Here is a 22,243-nt window from a genome sequence, read left to right as displayed (position 1 = left end):
ATCCTTTCTACAGTTCTGTAAAACTCTTTCAAATTAGAGGTGTTCCAAGTATCACCAACAGGTGGCAGGAGAGACTAAGCAGAAATGAAATATACAATAAACAGTGCCTCACATCCTTGTAAAAAAACCCCTGCAGACTGTAGCTCACTTATAATTTAAAAACAAGTACTGTAGTACCTTGAGTCAAACACACACCTTTAAAAGCTAATGCAGGAGGGAGAGAGACAGAAATGTTTTATTATTAAATAGCTTTGGATCCTTAGCATCAGGAGCTTTGGTCTTTTTGTAGCCAAAAAGGATTGCTTGCTTAATCAAAATCAAGAAAATAAAAACATGGAAGAATAATCCATTTGCTACTTAAATAAATTAACATGTCAGTTAGTCTGGTATATATTGATTTTCCCCAGAGTAGCCTATACTTAGGGATACCTCAGTCTGCATGTCTTAGAATTCAATAAAACTCACATTTTGCAACGTTTCCCCACAAAATTATTGCTCTCTGTAAATTAGCCCAAGTAAATACACTGGTGCACAGTTTAGAGGATGCTAGAGATCCCAAACGTGTAGTTTTACTCAAGATTCCATGTCTTCAGAAAGATTAATACATTTTCCATGCCTCAAGGTTATAAATCTATAGCATAAGAAGCAACCATCATATGTGGGGTCAGGAACGAATTTTCCCCTAGTCAGATTTGCAATGACCTTGGGGTTTGTTTTTTTTGGCCTTCCTGTGCAATGCAGGGTGCGGGTTGCATGCTAGGATCATCTGGATATATCTCACTCAATAAATTCCTTGCCATTGTGGGGGCCTCAGTCACTGGTGCACCTCAGTCCCTCCTCTACTCTGCCTGTGGCACACAACAGTTTAGTCTCCTGTTGGCTGTAAATACTTTGGCCTAATTTTAGTTGTTGGGTTCAGCGTGCAGGTAGGCTGGGTGGCCTGTGATATACAGGAGGTCAGACAAGATGATCTGATGATCGGTTCCGCCCTTAAAATTGATGGTACTATGAATCCTGTTTCCCTTCACGCAGAGCAACACTCTAGCTGCCTTTCCATGTAACATGCTGGTTCCTGTTTAGCAAGCACAGAAGAACTGACTGAGGAGTGCAAAAGGTAGTGTTTACAAAAGCGCCTGTATGATTTAGAAGAACACGTCCCACCAAGGTGCATTGATAAATCCCAGATTCTGCAACTCTTACTCACAACAGGTAACACCATGCGTCACAGAACAGCCTTGTAGAAATCAATGAAACTATTTGTGGAGTAAGTGTATCAGAACCTGCCCCCAAATGACTGTCAAAAAATAGAGTTAAGTGGATTTATTTGCTTTGAACGCCGTCTCCTCCCCAAAGAGATCCTAACCAGGAATGGGTGCTGGCTAGGATCTCTTTGGGAGGAGATGGTGTTCAAAGCAAATAAATCCACTTAAGTCTATTTTTTGATAATTTACTCTTTCAAACAAATGACTACCACTGAAGTTATAGCATGCTGTGCTGTGATCCCATCAGATTTTACAAACTAAGCAGAGCCCAGCTAGAACAAAAATTAAGAGTCACAAATATCTAGCTTCTAAATACATTGCCCAAGCCTACTAATACGTACATATATACCTAGGGCCTACCTGTAAGTGACACTGAATGGTAGGAGCTGGCAGTGACTCTTTTCACCTTTACATCTTCCAGACCTAGGAAACATCAGTTCCATGGAATAAGTACAGGCAAGACACAACTCTATGCCCAGATCCCTTGTAGTACAGAACAGAACTATATTACTTCAGAAATTGCACCATAAGTGCTGTGTATTATGTATTTTACATCAGAAGGTCTCAGCATATGGAACACAGTTCCCAAGGAAGTCAGCATTATTTGTCCAGGGGATTGTGAACCTGTGTTCCCATTCCATACCACAGACACACTGCAAATGACTGTGCCAGTTCCTGAGAACATATTTAAAATGTGGTGCTGATGATGTGTTTCTGTGATTAAGGGAAAGGAGTACTTGTGGCACCTTAGAGACTAACCAATTTATTTGAGCATAAGCTTTCGTGAGCTACAGCTCACTTCATCGGATGCATACTGTGACAGTATCCATCCGATGAAGTGAGCTGTAGCTCACGAAAGCTTATGCTCAAATAAACTGGTTAGTCTCTAAGGTGCCACAAGTACTCCTTTTCTTTTTGCGAATACAGACTAACACGGCTGTTACTCTGAAACCTGTGATTAAGGGGAAATCCAGACCCCGAGCCCTGGTCATGCCAGTTCACACTGGAACACCAAGACCAGGTGTTAAAGAGATACGCTTGGGAACACAGAGGGGAAACCTATCTGCAAGTCACAGCACATCTGCAGAGCCACTCCATGGAGGTTAACATGGCCACTCACATCCCTGTAATGTGAGAGAGACAGGAGGGTCCATGGAGTGTTGAAGTCCCACTCCCAGCACATCAGCCCACCCATGTTCCAGCCCCTCCTTGCTGCCACAGAACACAGCTCCCTTACATCCACATCCCCTCTTTGCACACAGCAGCTGCACTAGTTCCCACTGTGACCATGCAGGAGGGGGTCTGGATTTGCCCCTTACCCAGCATCAATGAATCCATTACTTCTGTAATGACCTTCTGTAATGCATCTGAATCACTGCAAAATTATGGGAAGCGTAGATAACACACCAAGGGGGTTAAAGAAAAGGTGCATTGTTTGTATATACGTACATGGTTTATATATTACTGTTCCCAGTACTACTGTCTTTACAAAGAAAAAGTGTGATTCTTTAGTTACCTGTTACTTTACAAGGTTCTTTTGCTGTCAAGAAGGATGGGATCATTTTCCCTTGGCTTGCCCGGTTTGCCCAAGAAGCCATGCCTGTTCCCCACTGGAACACCATGCCGCTTTCTTCTCAGTGCAAGCATACAAAGGGAAGTTAAAACACAACAATTACTGACAAATTCAGTTGACTGGCTTTTCTCTTGTTAACTAATTTCAAAAGAGTGTTTGCTTGGCTTAGTTTATATTGGTGTTAATTTAAAAAGTTATCTATAACGAATACTATTTTCCACTTATACAACCCTTTTCATCCCAAACACACTTTACACACATTGAATGAATCCTCACAAGGCCTCCAAGAGGCAGGTGGTTATTACTCTCCTTTTATAAATGGAGAAACCTGAACCAAAGAGGGGTATGTGTCTTGCTCCAAATCCCTGAGGGCTACATTGTGGAGTTGCTCAAGACTCACGGTAAGGAGAATTGCGTATTTGCACTGCCTCAAGAGAGGATATGGGACCAAACTGTGATTCAAAGAATCACAATTAAGTCCCACAATTCAGCCTCCAGTGGAGAAATAAATTCTGCCACCCCTTTACCTGGCACAGCTTACTACACTCTCCATGACAACTCAGCTGTGCTGGCCGACATGCTGGGAAGCAGTAAAGGAGTAACAAACCCCACAGAGGCTGATTTCCCTGCTACACTGTGACCTAACCTCTTATACCCAGTAGTCCTCTGCTCAGACCCCTATGGCTGGTCATAATTTAGCCCAGAGGATACAAGTATCCAGATCTGGATTATAATTGAGAATTGTGGTCAGAACTCAGGGGTACTTGATTCCTAGTTCTTGTTCCAACCACTAGACTACACGTTTCTTCTAGTCTCTATCTCAGCCCTTTACCCCTTCATCCAATACCCAACTGTCTGGAACTCATATGCAAGTAACAACAAGAAAGCAATGTGCTGACTGTTGATTGCAGCAAAACCCTGCCAAATCCATAGAATGTCTGTGGAAGACTCCCCATCAAGCCTTGGAGAATTCTGAAAACAGATAGCAGGAAAAGGCCTTAAAGTTCATACAAACTATGACCCGCCACGATAGAGCACTGCTGATAGTAGGAGACCCAAAAAGTCATTAAGGGCCAAATTTTCAAAGCTATTTAGGTGCCTAAATAGCTTTGAAAATCTGGCCCCGTGCTCTTGGACAGTCTTCTTTCAGCACCATTTTTTAGAAAGAGGTGTTTCTAGCATATTCATTATCATGCTCTTGCCTAACATGCCTGCCCTTAACTTGGACAGGATTTTTCAGGTGTCATTTTCCTATGGCTTCTGTAGCGAACAGGAATAAAATCATAAATCCTTTCCCTCCCCTGCCTTCTTTTTTAATGTAAGCTATTAGACATCTCACATACTAAAAGTACTATTAGTTTCTAACTGAAATGTTAAATTTATGATGGCATATTCACCTGTAGCAGCAAGAGCATGTCTGAGTCCTGCAGCAACATTCACCACCTTCTCTGTGAGGGACTATTCAAACATAAGAAAAAATCATATTTGCATTTTACACCTCTCAGAGGGAAACACGTTTTATCAATGCAAATGCAAGAAAAAGGTATCACATTTACAGACTATATGTCACAGAGTTCAGCATAAAGATATTTATTTTAGAATATATTTCAGTCTCATTTCAAAACAGCCTTGGGAATTGCTTAAGAAAACCAAGCAAAGCTTCCAGAAGTGCAATAGTACAGCAGACCCTGTCTTTAGGTAAGAACACTGAATTAAACTGTATTATAACACTTATGCACGGAGGGACCAAAGTAAGGTTGCATGGGATGCCTTAATTCTGGCATTTCCTAATTTGAGGGCTTGATTTTGCAAACTTAACATTCTTTTAACATAGTTTTGTGGGTGTAATATTGATATAAAAGAAATGGCAGCGAACATGAGCATTTAATGTAACACAAGTAGTACTTACAAAACACTGCTCAAGTGGTTTATTAAATTAGTAATTGACAGATCTATACCAGCTGTGTAAAACCCCACTAGAAAATACTGTAGATGCAGAATGAGCCTGCATTGTCAGGGTGGAAGACTATAATTATCAGTAGTAATGCAACACCTTCCAAGGATGGTAGGTGGTGTACAAAAATAAGGCATGACACAGTCCCTGTGCCAAAGAGGACTAGATAACTTTACAGGTCTTTCTCTCGTTTCTATAACCATGCTGTCCCTGAATTTAAAAAAAGCAACAGACAGGTTTTGGCATTGGCAATGAGACTGGTAATCCTAACCAAAGAACCAGAAAGGACTTTGCCATTTCTGAAGCTTTACAGACCAGGAGTTCTCTCCAATACAACAGAAATGGGAATTTATTTGGAGAGGAAAGAGTTTCATTAATGTTCTAAAAATCGAAACCAAAGTATAAATAGGGATTAATTAGAAGGAGAGAATAGTGCTGCCATGAGGAATTCATTCACACTGCTGGGTTCATAGCCAACAGTAGGAAAGCTGCTCTGAGGATACATAAGTCTCAGTAGCTATTTCTTATAAGATTTTTAAAGCAATTACTTCAGACACAGATTCTGATACCCTTATTCATGTTGAGTTGTGCCTTACCCCATAAGTACTCCCATTGACTGCAATGATGACTATCTGTGGAGTATGGTATTATTCAGCACAGGCTGGGGTTTAAGAGTCTGCCCCTCAGTGCTTATGAGTGCAAGAGACAGACCAATAAGAAATGGGTTTCCCTAGTCTCCAAACATATTTCTTTTGAAATTGATATGGTTTGATAAACGTTTGGAGGTTAAATGAGGACAATACTAATGTATTTTTCACTTCGTTTAAAATTCTTTTTTTAGCTGCTGCTTATAATGTCAGAGAAAATGCATCTAAAATCCATAAAATTTTAATTTCCCTGCACACACACTAGTTTCTTATTGTAGGGATGATCAAAAGTGCTGATTTCTCACACTGATTTTTCTTATGAAAAATAAAATTTTAGGAATGGATTCTGCAACCTTTGCTAAAAGATCTTTCCACATATTATGTTGCACTGCTAAGTTATAAATGAAGAAGCACAAAACCAAAGAATTGGCATTTATATAGCATGTGCCAGCAGAAGGAACTCAACTGAACAAAACCTTTCCTACATTAGACGTCCCAGAACACAGCTGATTGTATTGAAATCAGCTGTGTTTTTTAACAAGTTCTCCTTTGAATTTTTAAACATAAAGCCCTAAGAAACTAAATAAAGTTTAAGATCAGTGGAAATCCTTTCCTTCTTTCCTCAAATGTGTACTGAAACATTTCTAACACCTTATAAGCCCTGAGTCAGAGCCTCAGATGGGGAAAATCAACATAACTCCTTTGACTTCAGTCAGTTTACAACATCTGAGGATTTGGCCCATTGTTTGGTTGACCGTGGTTATTAAAATGTGTGTGGATGAAATTTTATGTCCTTTTCCAAAATGTACCATTCTCCTCTAGTAAAAGTTGGCACCTTCTTCATCTAAAACACACACACACCCCCACACAGACCCTTAACTTCCTGAAGTGCTGACTTTCTAATGTCTATAGTATTCACTCTCTTAAAGTGCCTAATCCTGGCTATGCATCATTCACACGAGTAATTCTCTTCTCTTAAATGAGTCCAAGGGCTTGATCCAAAACTCACTGAAATCCATTGGAGTCTTTCCACTGATTTTAGTGAGTTTTGTCTGGGGCGCTGAAAACAGGACCAGATCTGTAGAGGACAGCTTTGTTGAGTCTTTACCTCAATCTTTTGTGGAATCAAGCATCCTCCTGAAGTTTGAGGGACTCCTAGTTGTCCAAAAGAGTTAGACCCACAGGATAAAACTTGGCCATTTCCTGCAACGTAATACAGCCTTGTTGGAGCAGTGCAACTCATAACATTATACCTTAGGGTACATTTATGGTTATAAGCAAGATACCATAACACATCATTAAAAGAATTATATGCCAGATACCACAGCACATCATATAAAGAACTGAACGGTCCTTTTTCCAAAAGCTCAAGGGCTTGTGGTCTTATAAACCATATTCAGTAAAGGTCTAAAGATAACTGAAGAGGGAGTGTGCGGAACATTCAGCAATTCCACTTGCAAAGCAAATAGCATAAAATCTCTGAGCACTCAGGCTTTGTACAGACCGTGGTACGACAGAGCTCTGTGCTTTTACTGTATGTCATAATATTTCTCCAGGCCCCAGTGGGAGACAGTATGGCCTAGTGCACAGAGCACTGGACTGGGAGACCTGAATTCAATTCCTGGCTCTGCTCCTGGCCTGATGGGTGACCTCGGGCAAGCCATTACACTGCCCTGAGTCTCAGTTTCCCCATCTGTAAAATGGAGATAATTATATTGTAAAGCACTTTCAGGTATGCTGATGAAAGCACTATATAAGAGGCAGGTATTATTATTAGTGAGATGGACTTACCTGTAAGTATGATTGTAAAATCCCAACCACAGGCAACTTGTATCACACAAACACTAGACAGTGCAGTGCATGAAGTAAAACACAAGACATCCTCAGTGTGATTGAGTCCCAATTGTCCTCCTTTGTTTTGGCCACATACAAAGAGTTCTCCTGCACCTGCAAAATAAAACCACTGTCACAGTCATAACACAGGCAAAATAGAATCATACACACATTGTGATCCTGTGATAAATTAGCACTGCATGCATAGGCCTTGTCTTCTCAAGATAAAATTATATATCTTTAACGAATTAAAAATACATTTTTCTTTCTTGTATAGACACAGCCATGGAGAATGTGACTGCCAAGGGAGATGATTCTAACATTAACATTGCTCCCCCTCAGTGTTTCAGAGGGAAGTCTTTCATCCCATTCACTTTCTCCTTCATATCTTTCCTATTTCCTAAGTAGCCATTATTTATGGTAGAACTTTCCAATCAGGGGGGTTTGGACACCACTTAAGGTAAAGTGAAATATCCTCTCTTCCCCACAAAGTAATGAACCCTCTTGCATACTAAGCAGGTAGAACAGGCTAAGAAATAATTATCACATAATCATAAAATAACCATTAGAGGCAACTGAAATAATATAACTCCCCTTCAAAACAATTCAATTCATTGGCAGCAAATAACTTTTCCACTTTGCAATTACATATTGGCACTTGCTAGAAACTGCAATCCACACATAGGTGGCAGCACAGCGCCGGGAGAGGCCCAGCAAGAAGCTTCATATTCAGAAACATGCCAGCCCTTGCATTACATATGTCATGTGAATGTCTGTTACCAGTAATAATTGCAGAGTGTCCTCCTCCTCCAGCAATGCTCTTAATGTTTTGATGTTTGCAGGAAAAATCTTTCAGAGACTGGGGCAACAGCACATCCTCTTTATGACCAAGGCCGAGCTGCCCATAGCTGTTTGCACCCTTTAAACACATACAGAAAAATAAAAATATGAGAGAGCTTTATTGATAAAGCAATTTATTAGCCTTTAATTAGAAATGGGTTTATTTAGGGTTTGCAAAAACCCAACTTGTCCGTATTTTGTTATGCAGAACCTAGAACACAGACACCTTGGATCTTAGGCCCATTATATGCAAACCCTTTAAAAATTACTGAGCAGGCATCAGATAGTGCAAGTTCAACATGCCTCTGCCACTAAACAGCAGCCAATTTTATCCACTAGTGCTTAAGAATTCACAAGACTGCGGTGAAGCTGAAAGAGCTGAATACTGCATGTATAATATCATACAGTTTAAGAGCTGTATTTTATTCAAAGAGCAGCAGGTCCATCTAAGCACTTTGCAAAGGTTGTTGGCACCTCCATCTTTAAATCTTGCACTCTTACATGAATTTTGTTGAGGAAATTTTTAAAAAAAGGAGGGGAGTGCTGATTACGAGTAAAGAGGTGGTATTACCACTGCACATACAGTATTTGTGAGACCATTCCTGGAATATTGTGTCCGGTTCTAGTGTCCACTCTTTAAAAAGGACGTTGACAAATTGAAAAGGGTTCAGAAAAGACCTACAAGAAGGATTTTAGGTCTGGAAAACCTGCATTTACAGTGAGAGACTAAAGATCAATAGAGCCCTGCAAATCTGCAGCTATCCACTTTGTATCTGTAGATGGGGATATCCACGGACCATGTTTGCATATCGCGGATGGATGCAGATCCAAATTTTATATCTAGAGCCCTGCAAATCTGCGGATATCTGCTTCATATCACGTTTGCGATTGAGGATCAGATGCAGATGCAAATTTTGTATCCGCCCAGGGCTCTAACGATCGATCTATTTTGTTTATTCAAGACAGGGTTAAGAGGTGACTCGATCATAGTCTGTAAGTATCTACATGCATCCGATGAAGTGAGCTGTAGCTCACGAAAGCTTATGCGCTAATAAATTTGTTAGTCTCTAAGGTTACTCCTTTTCTTTTTACAGATACAGACTAACACGGCTGCTACTCTGATATATGGGGACAATATTTCTGAAGTAGAAGTTCTTTAATCTAGCAGACAAAGGCATAACACGATCCAATAGCTGGAAGGTAAAGCTATACAAATTCAGACTAAAATTTGCAAGATGCAATATTTTCACAGTAGTTATGTAATTGATGCAGGAATCATTTGGTGAAATTCTATGTCATGCAACAGGTCAAACTAGAATTACATGATGGTCCCATCTGGTTTTAAAATCTATTAGTTTAATTTTCCTCCACTGTAGCCCGAAATATTATTAGAAGCAGATTATAAATTTCCTAAGAATATTTGCACTGTAAACTAGAAGCCTGAGTGAGCAAATGGATTGAGACAAAGTGGCAATTGCTGTATTGCGCATAATATTTAAAAGATGCATGGCAATGCCTACAGTATGCATGTAAAACTGTAGCAGATACACATACAACCTGTTATAAACCACAAACATATGGATAAAAGTTACTATGTAAAAGTGTAAGAGACTGCATTAATAAACTACTAGGTATTAAAGAATATAAAATGTGAAGTGCCTAACTGCTGGCGTACAAATGCAGGATTCTCCATAACTAGCACTCATAAAAAATATTTGCAATTGTGATCAATACAGAATACATATTTATCACAGCAATCGCTACATCTGCCATGATGTATCTTAAGCAAGGGAACGCCTGTTTTTAGAGAAATATCGTAGGTAATGCAGAATGTTGTACTGTACAGTATAGGGACTGATTTTCAGAGCTGCTGAGCAAGGTTTATACTACATTTTAAATCATGGGAGGGTTTCAGTTCACAACTTGAGATGCAGAAAAATAAGGCAGTCAGCATCATTGATGCAGTCCATAAAGCTGTGGGCAGTCAGTTAAGTACTTATGTTGCCCTCAATACCATAGTTACTGAGCGCGTCACTCCCCTTCCTGAATTTTAGTCTCACATCATCCCTGTCAGGTAAAAAGTATTATCCCCATTTTACAAATGCAGAACTGAGGCAAAAAATAGATTAAGTGATCTGCTCAAGATCACATGACAAGTCTGCGGCTAAGCCAGAAACTGAATCTAGGTCTCCTGAGTCCCAGTCCAGTACTCTAGCCATTACTAAACCATCCTTCCCACCATGCAGTAGCAAATCAATTCCAGTGCAGCTTCTCATTCAAACACACGGACTGCCATAAGGAAAACTATGAATGGTCTGCACTGTGATACCATACATAGTATAAATGGCCACCGCTCTCACTAATTTACCAAATAAGTCCCTAAGCAGAGACCAACTGTGAACATCTGGCTGATTATTTTAAAAAACAGCTATCCTATTTCTCTATGCCAAAATTTGCTTATTTTTTGCATGCATCTGTTTCCTTATCATACAAACCCTCAACCCACAGAGTGATACAAATGGCATAAGCTGTGTTCTTTTTATGGAGCCCTGGGCTTGTCAAATATTCCACAGAAAAGCTGTTGAATATTTTCAAATTCCTTTTTATAATAGTACAAATAAAATGTATCCCTGGCTAACTAAGAAAATTTGGCAAGATAATTTGAGGCACTTTGAGCCAAATTCACTACTGATGTATGCTAGCATAACTACGATGCTATTCATCGAATTGTTCCTCAAACATATCAGTGCTGAGTTTAGCCCAGTGTGCCTACAACTAAAGAATGTGTAAGGCTTGTTAGTGTTAAAATTATGCATGCAGTAATTATGCTAATAAATGTAACCACCCTCCACTAAGTTTTCATTAATGTAGATGCTCTCTCAGCATACTATCCACAAAATGAGGTAAGAAGCACATGCTGTCTCATTTGGAAGTTGGAACTGGTGAAATGGAAACACTTGTCTCTCATTAGTCAGCTCTTTCAATTCAGACAGGGCATAAAGAGAAGCTACTGGTATATTTATAAGCTAAAACCAAGCCAGCTAAATAAATAGCACAAAGTAATCACCAAAAATAAAATATGGGAAGTCTTAAAATGTCTTTGAGGATTCTCAGCAGCACGAGTTGATAGTCAGATCAGCCAGACTCATGGACTGCTATCAACATCAATGCCAACAGCACATTATCTTGCCTTCCACAACATTCTTAGCAAACACCTGGTCCTGGGTGGTGTTGACCTCAGCCCAAAATTACTGCCCCCAAACAGAAATTAATCATTATGATTTTTCACTGGCCCTTTTCCACCTCAAATCCCCTGCCTCATCTGGGTTCCTTCTCTCTCCCACACAGGTTATGGAGCACCTGATGTCTCTTAAAGAGAGATGGTACCAATAAGAAATTAATGTAGCAAATTTTAAGACTGTATCACAAAAGGGCACTTGGATGGAGAGGTCAAAGTTCATTTTAGGGATTTGGGCTGCACTGCATGGCCTACAATGAATGTGTGCATTACATTTCAAGATTCTAGCTCAACAGGAAGCTGGAAATTGGTGTTAATCACTCCATTATAAATAGTACATATAATATCAGATGGTTTGGGGATTTATCACTGCTCACTAATTGCACAACTCTTCTTGGAGGGAAACTCATATACACACTGCAAGGAGTATAGCACAATTAGATGATGAAAATAAAAGGGCAAGGTGAGACGGCAGGAAGAGAGAAGATGGATACCTTGGGCAGCTAGCAGCCTTCAGAATGGGGGGGAAAGGCTTCCAGTTGCCTATCTCCACTTACTCTTGCAAATTTGTATGATGACTATTTTTGACCAATATGGCTACTGCACACCAGAGTTTGTGGATGAGTATCAGAGCAGGTAGGGCCAACTATAGCTATCCACACCATGCCTCCGATGTCCCTTTATGTACCACAGCTGAAATCCTGGTCCCATTGAAGTCAATGGCAAAACTCCTCTTGACTTCAAAGGAAAGGGGGGAACTTTCAGAGGAATTGGTGTCCACGAACCATGCAGATATTTGAGCAGAATGCAGACTGACAATCAGCAGCTATGATCTTTTTGCATATGGGTTGTGGCATGCATAGCCCATTGGCTCCCTCTTCCACGGTGTAAAGGCCAAGGCACAATCCGCTACTAATGGATTATTTTTGTTGGATACCAGGTGACTGTATTACCATATGACACATTGCAATGATGCACTGCAGAGAGAGAGAGTACATTTTCAGGTGTCCATTCCCAGAAACCTTTAAATAGGGTTCTGAACAGACATGCCAAATCCATGAAAAAAAACCACAGAAATTGGGCTTGTTTTTGGCTTAACTGGCTTGTGAGTCACTTGTTAGCTAGTTTTTGGCTTGTAGCTTGTTGTTTCTTTTTTTTTTTTTAATCAGCTCCCAGCAAGTGGGGGCAAGGGGGGGGAGAGAGTTGGGGTGCACGGCAGGCCCACCCCAGTCCCAGACTGCACCCCTGGTGGATCTAGTCACATAGAGTGTTGGGGTTCTTAGGGATTGGCTTGTTTTGGCCTTGTTTTGAAATGGGATTAGCTTGATTTTTTTTGGCTTATTGTGAAAGTCGGGGTGCTTACTTACCACGTAAAAGTTGGCAACTGTGGCTCTGAACAGCAACCCCAATTTGGCCTTGAGTCGGTTAATTTCACTCTGCTAATGCTTAGCAAAGCTATAAAGTAGCAGAGCTGGCAGGGGAGTGTCAGCAGTCTCAGGCAGACATCACATTCAGCTTACATTTATACGGTGATCTTCACAACAATAAGAAACAGAAATTTGATGTCTTTTTTAAATAAAAGCTTAAATTCTGCAGACACTGGTGGCATAAGACCGCACACTTGCCAGAGCAAACTTCTCTCTCAAACTCCTAGGAAGGATTTCTTTTCAAAAACTTTGGACAGTAGCAGTTCTCAAAATACACACAGCTGCTGAAATTCTGACTGCTGGGGGGGGGGGGGAGGCATAACATAGAATCTTTCAGAAAATATATTTTATTTCTGAACTTTTTCAAATGGGATCAGAAAAGGGAGGATCACAAAGATAAACATTAATAAGGAAGCATAGAAGCACACAATCTGTTCTATATGAAGATTAACAAGGTAGCTTCAGAAATAGAGAACTTAATACAGCCATTACAGCCTTTTACTATTTATTTTTAGCACTTTTATTCAGTGTGGTATGTTTGTATAAGGGGATGCTTTGCTAGCACTCAACCGTACAAATGGCAATGCCCATAATGTGTGCCCTAGAATTGCATCAGGAGTCGCAAAGGCGAACCCACAGAGTTCAACAATGCAATGCATAGCCACACTCACATTTACTGCAGGCAGCCTGAGGAGACCACTGGACCCAGTGTGCAATGTTCCCACTTGTTATAAATCTAGGCCTTGACCCTGCAATTGTGCACATGGGTGAACTGCTGTCCTTGCAAGGAGCCCTATCATAGGGGCTGGAACTAGGGGTGCTGCTGCACCCACTGGCTTGAAGTAGTAATAACCCCCCAAATACAAGGTTTCTGCCTTCAGCACCCCTACTGCAAAAACAGTTTCAGCAGCAGTGAGCCCCACTGATTTCACTTGGACAGCAGCCTGCCCATGCACAAGGAGTGGCAGGCTGCATTCACGCTATGCCCTGTAATCTTCTTGCATAATCTCTCTATATCAGCGGTTCCCAAACTGGGGATCGTGAACCCCCGGAGGTTTACAGAACGTTACAGGGGGTTCGCCAGAAAAATTTCACGAATGGCGGCCAGAGGTCCCCAGCCATTGGAGGCAGCAGGTGGGACCTGGTTGCAGGGCAGACAGCCCGAGCCCCAGGGAGAGTGGGGAAGGGCAGTTGGGTCTGGCAGCCTGAGCCCTGCCCCTGTGAGCGGGGGAGCCAGCCGCCCGAACCCCAGCATAGGACTGGCAACCCGAGCCCCAGGGAGAGCGGGGCCGGGCAGTTGGGGCTGGCTGCAGCCCTAGCTCAGTGGAGCTCAGCTGACCGGGGCAGTCAACAGGGTCCAGCAGCAGGAGACCCCTGGAGTGCAGAGAAAATTTAAACTTAAACCCCTGGAAATATTCATTTTTAGGGGGGGTTCATGAGATTTCACAATTTAGTGAAAGGGGTTCACAGGCTGTTAAAGTTTGGGAACCACTGCTCTATATTAAACACAACAGTGGCTGCAATCTACTCACTCTACTTTATGCAAGACAAAAAGGAGTACTTGTGGCACCTTAGAGACTAACAAATTTATTTGAGCATAAGCTTCATCGGACGTAGCTCACGAAAGCTTACGCTCAAATAAATTCGTTAGTCTCTAAGGTGCCACAAGTACTCCTTTTCTTGTTGCGAATACAGACTAACACGGCTGCTACTCTGAAACCCGTCTTTATGCAAGACAGTGGCAGCTCAAAGGACTCCTGGAAAGTTAGCCGTTTTCCCCACCCCTCGGCTTTGCAGCCCCGGCTGCTACAAGACTCCAGCAATCCCCCATTCCTCAGACCTGCCACAGCGAGGCTCCCCAGGCAGTGTAAGGGCATGGGCTGGACTGTCGATTTTCTGTGAGACGTCTGACAGATAAAAGGGCAGAAGGGGGTGAAGCCTATTTACACCGTTCTGCCGTGACACCCACGCGCTGCACCAGCCCCCGCTACTGCAAAGCGCGGCATTTGGGGCTCTCCGGCAGCGCTGCTCTGCCCAGCCCTAGGTGCGCGGCTAGCCCCCTTTCTACCACAGCCCCCGTCCAGAACTAATGGTGCAGGAGTCCCACCCCGGCCTGTGAGGGCCACGCCTGGGGCTTTGTGAGGGGGACCCATTATCCCACCGGCAAAAGGCTCCAGAAATCACGGTCAAGGGGCACCTGCACGCGGCACAACACACAGCCCCCTGCAGGCACAGAGGGCTACAGTCCGGCTCCCACTGGTGCGGGGGGAGGGGGGGTCTTGCAAAGGAGCCATAATTTTGTTTTAGTGAAGGGGAAATTGCTGGGGCAGGTACAAGTGCCGGGGGGTGAAAGAGAATGGGAGGAAAATACCTCCCCGGCCTCTGTTTCGTCTCTCTCTTTTCCCTGCGCAAGCAGCAAACCAGACCCCCGGCAGTAGCCTCCCCTTCTCCGCTCAGGGCGCCTGCCCTGGAGGCACCGACCTACCCAAGCAAACAGCGCCCGCGCCGCCTCCATGGGCCCAACCCGGCGGCCCCGCGCAGCCCGGCCCCTTCCCGCCTGAAGCCCCGCCTGCGCCGGGGCAGCGCTCGGATGGAGAGGACGGGGTGGGGAGCTTGGCTGGGCTACAGGTAGCCGAGCGCTCGCTGCTTCTTTTCACCCAGGGCCACGCGTGCTGTGCGCGGCGCCTTGTCATTTCCGGAGCCAGCCTTCTCCGGGCAGGCCCGAGCTCTCCCCCAGGGGGACTTTTCCCCTCACGTACACATAGATCCGTCACGCTGCAGCTGGAGACAAGGAGCCGCTTCACGGCCCAGCTCCCATTCCCGCCCTGAGGCCTCTCGCGCCTGGGCACTGCCTGCAGCCAGCAGGAGCGTCGGTGCTCCTGTCATGCAAGGCTGCGACAAAAAAACTTCAAAAACAGACTCCAACCAGAAGCTGCTGAGTTGGAATTAATTTGCAAACTGGACACCATTACATTAGGCTTGAATAAAGACTGGGAGTGGATGTGGCATTACACAAAGTAAAACTATTTCCCCATGTTTATCTCCCCTCCCCCACTGTTCCCTACGCCTTCTTGTCAACTGCTGGAAATGGCCCACCTTGATTATCACTACAAAAGGTTCCCCCACCTGCTGGTAATAGCTCACCTTACCTGATCACTCTCCTTACAGTGTTTATGGTAACACCCATTGTTTCATGTTCTCTGTGTACATAAAACCTCCCCATTGTATTTTCCACTGAATGCAGCCGATGAAGTGAGCTGTAGCTCACGAAAGCTTATGCTCAAATAAATTTGTTAGTCTCCAAGGTGCCACAAGTACTCCTTTTCTTTTTACGGATACAGACTAACACGGCGGCTACTCTGAAAACGTCAGGTGTATGCTCAGGGCCTCTGACTGCAGAAGACACAGACAACCTTCCATCTGGCCTTTCCTACCTTTCAGATGCTTAGCTTCAATCTTCACAAAGTTCTTCAAACATGAGGGGGGTTTTAAATCATATAAATGTGATTTACAAAAAAAAATAAAAATTAAAGACCGTTATGGTGGTTTATTTAGCTAGATCTAGAAATAGCCGTCGCATTGTCTTTCCTGTTGTGGTTTTTGCAAGAAAGGATAGTAGTTGGTATTTTAACACTTGCCCACAATTTTGTATTAGCTATTTTGATATTACACTTGCAAACTGCCAAATGGCTAATAGATTATAAGCTCTTTGGAGCAGGGTCTGCCCTTTTGTTATATGTGTGTACAGTGCCTAACACAAACAGGGCCCTGATCCTACCATACAAGTAAATCATCATTTGTCACCCACAAATTAATAGCATATTGAGAGATTATATGCTTTGGTCTCTGTGGTATTTTATGTGAACTGTTGTTGTGGTATAGTCCAAATTTTAAAAAATCCAGAATTATGCTAAACCTTTTGTTATTATTTAAATATTCTTGACTATAACATCCCAGTATGGTGTCAATTGTTTAATCCCGTATTCAGCTTCATCTGTTTGTTGTACTGTCTCAGACTTCAGTTTATATACAGAGGACCAAATTCCTGCTCATGTCTGGATTTATGCCCCCAAATAAACACAAGTTTATTATGCTCTTGTGGCTATTTTGAACTATATTTTGGCTGCCCTGCACAGAAATCCATGCAGATTACACCTGCCAGAGGCAAACAGAGGGTCTGTCGTGTCTCTCAAGACCAGGGGGGCTGAACTAAAACACAGAATATGTTCACCAACTATTAAACCCTGCCCCAGCATAATGTGCAGAGAGTCAGCCTGATGGTTTTAGGGAAGCCAAGACAAAGATGCATCCTAAGGTAGCCCTCTTGTGTGTGTGGGCCCATAATAATAGTGATAATAATGTGTTTGTGATAACAATAACAAACTCTATATTAATAAGCAGGAATGTAGGTAACTACCACATTTGTGACCTTAAAAATCCTTGGCTTCAAAATTTAAAATGGTGACTCAACTGGGCGATTCCCATTTACTAGGAAGCATGTGCATTCACAGTGGGGAGTAATTCACCTCAGTGAAGGTGGGGCAGAACTAGGCCTAGGTACGATTTAAATCGCAATTATGACATCAGTACAGCATTTAAATGAGATTTATGCAATGCATAGGCAGAGGGATTGCACAAGGCCTACAGGTGAATTTTATTCAATATGAGATAAAACAAGCATGTACAGCATATTCATTCAAGAGTTACCAATTGGTGCAGATTATTTTGCGGTACTGCTCCCATTGAAGCCAATGGCAAAACTGCTATTACCGTCAAAGGGACCCGGATCTGGCCCATACCTAAAGCATGTTTCTTGCTTAGTTATTTGCTATTTTATTTACCTATTTGTGGCAGCATCAGGCAGTGACATTTCTTGGATTCATGGGCACCAAGACTAAAAGACAATGTGAAGTATCTCAGGAACAGCATGTTAGCACCAGTCTATCGAGTTAAAAGAGAAGAGCACTTAGTGTAGTCATTTACACCTGTGTAAAATGCTTCCAGACTAGTTTGGTAGGGTTTTTTTACATTCATTTTTCCCAGGTATAACTAGCTATACAAATTATAAAGCTTTTGAGAATCAGGTGCCTTTGTGTGTAAGGGGTCTGATTTTGTCCCAATTAAAGCTAGTGGCAAACCCTGCATGAGTATTATTTCTATTCCAGTGGCACACTGTGACATTCAGTACCTTGGGGGAGCGTGCTGTAACCCCCATATTCCTCATTTTCATACAATCTTGATCTTACGTATAAAGCATGCCTTGTAAGGTATCAGGGGAAATATTATGATCTGCTGAAAGTCATTTCTCTATCCATATATGTGTATCATTCAGGGCTGGCCTTACCATGAGGCGAACTGAGGTGGCCGCCTCAGGTGCCAGACTGCGGGGGGCCGGGGGGGGACGACGCCACTAGGACCCAGAGTGTAGAAAATTGTATGTGCTGCTGGGGCATATGTATTCTCGCTGCTCTAGCTGCACAGAGATGGTGAAGTGCTGGGCTGGAGGAAGAAGGGCACAAGAGACATAACAGGCAGGCAGGAGAAAAGGTGAGAGGGAATAACAGAAAGCAGCAGGAGCTGCAGGGAGAGAGAGGAGGAGGAGCCTCCTTTGAGCATAAGCATCCGATGAAGTGAGCTCACAAAAGCTTATGCTCAAATAAATTTGTTAGTCTCTAAGGTGCCACAAGTACTCCTTTTCTTTCTGCAGATACAGACTAACACGGCTGCTACTCTGAAATCAGGGAGCTTCCTGTTTTTGCTGCTTCCCTGAACCCACTTGAGGAGAACAGGCAGTCAGCTGAAGTAGTAGGAACCAGTTAGGCCCTTAAGACGTTGATATCTTCCTTCATCCAGGCCCTGCTACCAGCCTGCTTATTTGTCCCCTTCACTTGAGTGTTGAGAGCCACTGTAGCTGGCACAGAACAGCAGTCATGCATGAAAGAAGAAAACGCCCCTCAGGGGCAGCATTCAGAAAAAGAAAGCAAGCAAAGGAAGCTTTTCTATCAAAGCAGGAAGGAGCTCTCCTGAGGTACATAGACACAAATGTTCACGGTGAGCCTTCCGGCCCCAGTGAGGATGTGAGTGGTGAGGAGATGCCTGATCTTCCAGTTAGTCAGAGTGCAGGTGACCTGGCAGCTACTGCAGCATCCATATCTCCATCTTAAATGGATGTAACCATGCACATTCCTGAAGAAAAGTGTAGATCAGAGAAGAGTGGTGGAAGCGCAAGAAACAGCTGCTGCTGAGCTTAGTTCCTTAAGTCTAGATGATCCAGAACTGTGGACCCACTTGAGCAGTAGCCTGAGGGACTTCCTCGTACTGCATGGGCCACAGCAAGTGAAAAACTTCATGTTCCCCAAAGACAATGAAAATAGAAGTTTCCATCCAACACATTACTAGCGTGAAATCCCCAATGGTGACAAAGTGGAGAGGCCATGGCTTATGTACTCAAAAACCCAGAATGCTGCATCCTGTTTTTGTTGGAAACTCTTCCAGTCTAATGTTCCAGCCACATTGGGTTCTACAGGAACAAAGGACTGGAAAAATCTGGCTAGAAATCTGTCATGCCATGAGAAGGCAGCAAATCACCAGAGAGCATTCCATAGGTGGAAAGAGCTTGAGATGAGACTAAGGTTAAAGGCCACCACAGATGATCAGCATCAAGAGACGATTGCATCAGAATCTCTTTACTGGCAAAATGTTCTGAAAAGGCTCATTGCCATTGTGAGAATGCTTGCTACCCAAAACCTACCACTGCGTGGCACTTCAGATCAGCTGTATGTGCCAGACAATGGAAACTTCCTTAAAATTGTGGAGCTGATGGCTGAGTTTGATGCTGTACTCCAGGAGCATCTAAGAAGAGTCACCACCCAAGAAATGTACACACACCACTACCTTGGAAAAACAATTCAAAATGAGATCATACAGTTACTGGCAACAAAAGTCAAACAGAAGATTGTTGCAGATCTGAAGTCAGCAAGATATTACTCTGTTATTCTGGACTGCACTCCTGACATCAGCCATACGCAACAAATGACTTTATTGGTGCGTTTTGTAACAGAACCTAGTGAAAATGTCCCTGCAATTGTGACTGTCAGAGAGCATTTTCTAGAATTTATTGACACTGATACTACAGGAGCTGGTATGACAAATGTGCTTCTTGAAAAGCTGGAAGATACAGGAATTGTGGTAGCTGACATGAGATGTCAGGGCTACAATAATGGTGCCAACATGAGAGGAAAGAACAGAGGAGTGCAGACATGGATCCCAGAGTTAAACCCTCAAGCTTTTTTTGTCCCATGCAGTTCTCATTCATTGAACTTGGTGGTCAGTGATGCAGCATCAGCTTCTAGTGAGGCTGCTGAAATTTTTAATGTAATTCAAAGCATCTTTGTATTTTTTTCTGCATCAACTCATCAATGGCAAATTTTGAAGCAACATCTGGGCACATCCTCTCTGACACTGAAACCATTGAGTGCCACACGATGGGAAAGTCGAGTGGAGGCGATAAAGTCTATCACACAGCAAATTGGGAAGATAGATGATGCCATAGTTGCCATTATGGAGGATAATGCTATGACAGGAACTGTTTGTGGGAGAACAGTGGCAGAGGGAAATGGAATCACCAGAAACACACATAACTTCAAATTTCTGTGTGGCTTAGTGTTGTGGCATGACATACTATTTGAAGTAAATGTTGTAAGCAAGAGACTCCAAGGTGTTGACCTTGATATATCTGGAGTAATGGAACAACTGGACAAAGCAAAGTCATACCTATAGTCTTACCAGTCAGATGAGGGATTTCAAAATGTTCTGAAAAGTGCACAGAAGTTGGCAGAGGAACTTCACACTGAAGCTATTTTTCCCACCCATTCAAGTCTACAAGAATCACCGAAGAAGACATTTTGATTACGAGGCACTGGATAATCCCATAAGAGACCCCAAGCAACAATTCAAAGTTGAATTCTTTAACCAGGTGCTAGATTGTGCAATACAGTCAGTTGAAGCATGTTTCATGCAGCTCAAGGAACACAACAGTATATTTGGGATGTTGTAAGATATTCCAGAACTCCTCACTATACCTGAAGAAGACCTACACCAGCAATGCAGGGCACTAGAGACAGTGACACATGATGACATGCGCGATATTGATGTGAGTGATTTAGGTGATGAACTGAAAGCCCTTTCAAGATACATTTCAGCAGGATCAACTCCAAAGGCTGTTCTGGAATATATGTGCACAAATAAGATGACCACCCTCTTTCCAAAAGCTTTTGTTGCTCTGCGCATACTTCTAACACTTCCTGTAATGGCTGGCAGTGGAGAACGCAGCTTCTCCAAGCTGAAGTTAATAAAAACACATCTACGATCCACAATGACACAGGAGAGGCTGGTTGGCCTTGCAACCATCTCAGTAGAGCATGAGCTGGCCCAGACTGTGGACCTTCAGCAGGAAGCAGTTCAAATCTTTGCAACCAAGAAGGCATGGAAAGCACCACTTTGATTATTCAAACAGATAAAAATGCCAGTGTTTACTATGCAGACAAGAAAAGTTAACTTTCAAATGCCTGAACAGCAAATGTAAGTGTTACTTAAAATTTTTGAACAAGGCATTTTAAGTTGTTAGTTCTCCGTTATTGGGGTACGTAGCAGAGCAGTACCATGAAAGGAGTAGAACAGGAAGAAGGCAGAATTGAGAACTTTCAAAATTTTGGCCCAAGCGAGGGGGCATGGGGGCATCATTTGAGTTCCCCGCCTCAAGTGCCAAAATGTTGTGGGCCGGCCCTGATATCATTAATTCATATGAAGTTATGAGAACTGTGTAGTATAGTTGTCACTAAAACATGCTGTAAGTTGGGGAAATCAGCCAGATATTAGCTCCCAAGAGGCAACAGCAAGGAAAGTAACCAACGCCCGGGCAGGATGTCAAACAACCCATCAACAGCCATTGTCCAGCAAAGGAGCTACAATGCAATGACTCACCTCCATGAGGCCACACCAGGGGAATTACTTAACCTTGCTTGGAGGGACTCAGTAATGCTCACCTGACTCTGAAGGGGAGGAAAGGACATGATAAAAGGGAGACGTTTTCCATGCTCTTCCTCCTACATCTACAGACACCACCACCAGCAGCAAGCAACTGAAGCTCTGATCGAAGGGGAGAGCCTGGCTGAAGAGCAGCCAGCCTGTGGTGAGAAGCATCTAAGTTTGTAAGGACATTGAAAGTGCTGAGATCAGCTTAGAATGCTTTTTGCTTTTATTTCATTTGACCAAATCTGACTTAAGTGATTGTAAGTCAGAGCATAACATCTATCTTTATAGTTAATTTGTTTGTTTATTCTACCTGAAGCAGTGTGTTTGGTCTGAAGTGTGTCAGAGGCTCCCCTTGGGATAACAAGCCTGGTACTTATCGATTTCTTTGTTAAACTGATGAACTCATATAAGCTTGCAGCGTCCAGCGGGCATAACT

At 42.9% G+C, this 22,243-nt stretch overlaps 1 protein-coding gene across 6 annotated transcripts in view; it reads right to left on the bottom strand.

Annotated features, from left to right (window-relative positions):
- Nucleotides 1-15,465, bottom strand: part of SERGEF (secretion regulating guanine nucleotide exchange factor) — a 464,594-nt gene extending 449,129 nt beyond the window's left edge. For 3 of the 6 annotated variants that reach the window (XR_012639851.1, XM_074954905.1, XM_074954903.1), the window contains exons 1-7: nucleotides 15,260-15,463; nucleotides 8,050-8,188; nucleotides 7,228-7,383; nucleotides 6,545-6,639; nucleotides 4,233-4,293; nucleotides 2,779-2,892; nucleotides 1,623-1,685 (exon numbers count right to left, since the gene is read on the bottom strand). Coding sequence is in view for 5 of the 6 variants with exons in the window: in XM_074954905.1 (XP_074811006.1) it covers nucleotides 1,623-1,685; nucleotides 2,779-2,892; nucleotides 4,233-4,293; nucleotides 6,545-6,639; nucleotides 7,228-7,383; nucleotides 8,050-8,188; nucleotides 15,260-15,289 (658 nt within the window). In the remaining variant the exon portion in view is untranslated. Of the gene's footprint in view, nucleotides 1-1,622; nucleotides 1,686-2,778; nucleotides 2,893-4,232; nucleotides 4,294-6,544; nucleotides 6,640-7,227; nucleotides 7,384-8,049; nucleotides 8,189-15,259 lie in introns of all 6 variants that reach the window. The other 3 variants (XM_074954902.1, XM_074954904.1, XM_074954906.1) reach the window with 3 other exon arrangements.
- Between the last annotated feature and the right edge of the window lie 6,778 nt (nucleotides 15,466-22,243).

The sequence above is a fragment of the Natator depressus genome, chromosome 6, assembly GCF_965152275.1.
Source record: "Natator depressus isolate rNatDep1 chromosome 6, rNatDep2.hap1, whole genome shotgun sequence".
Lineage (NCBI taxonomy): Eukaryota > Metazoa > Chordata > Testudines > Cheloniidae > Natator > Natator depressus.
This window is presented reverse-complemented; position numbering and strand designations above follow the sequence as displayed.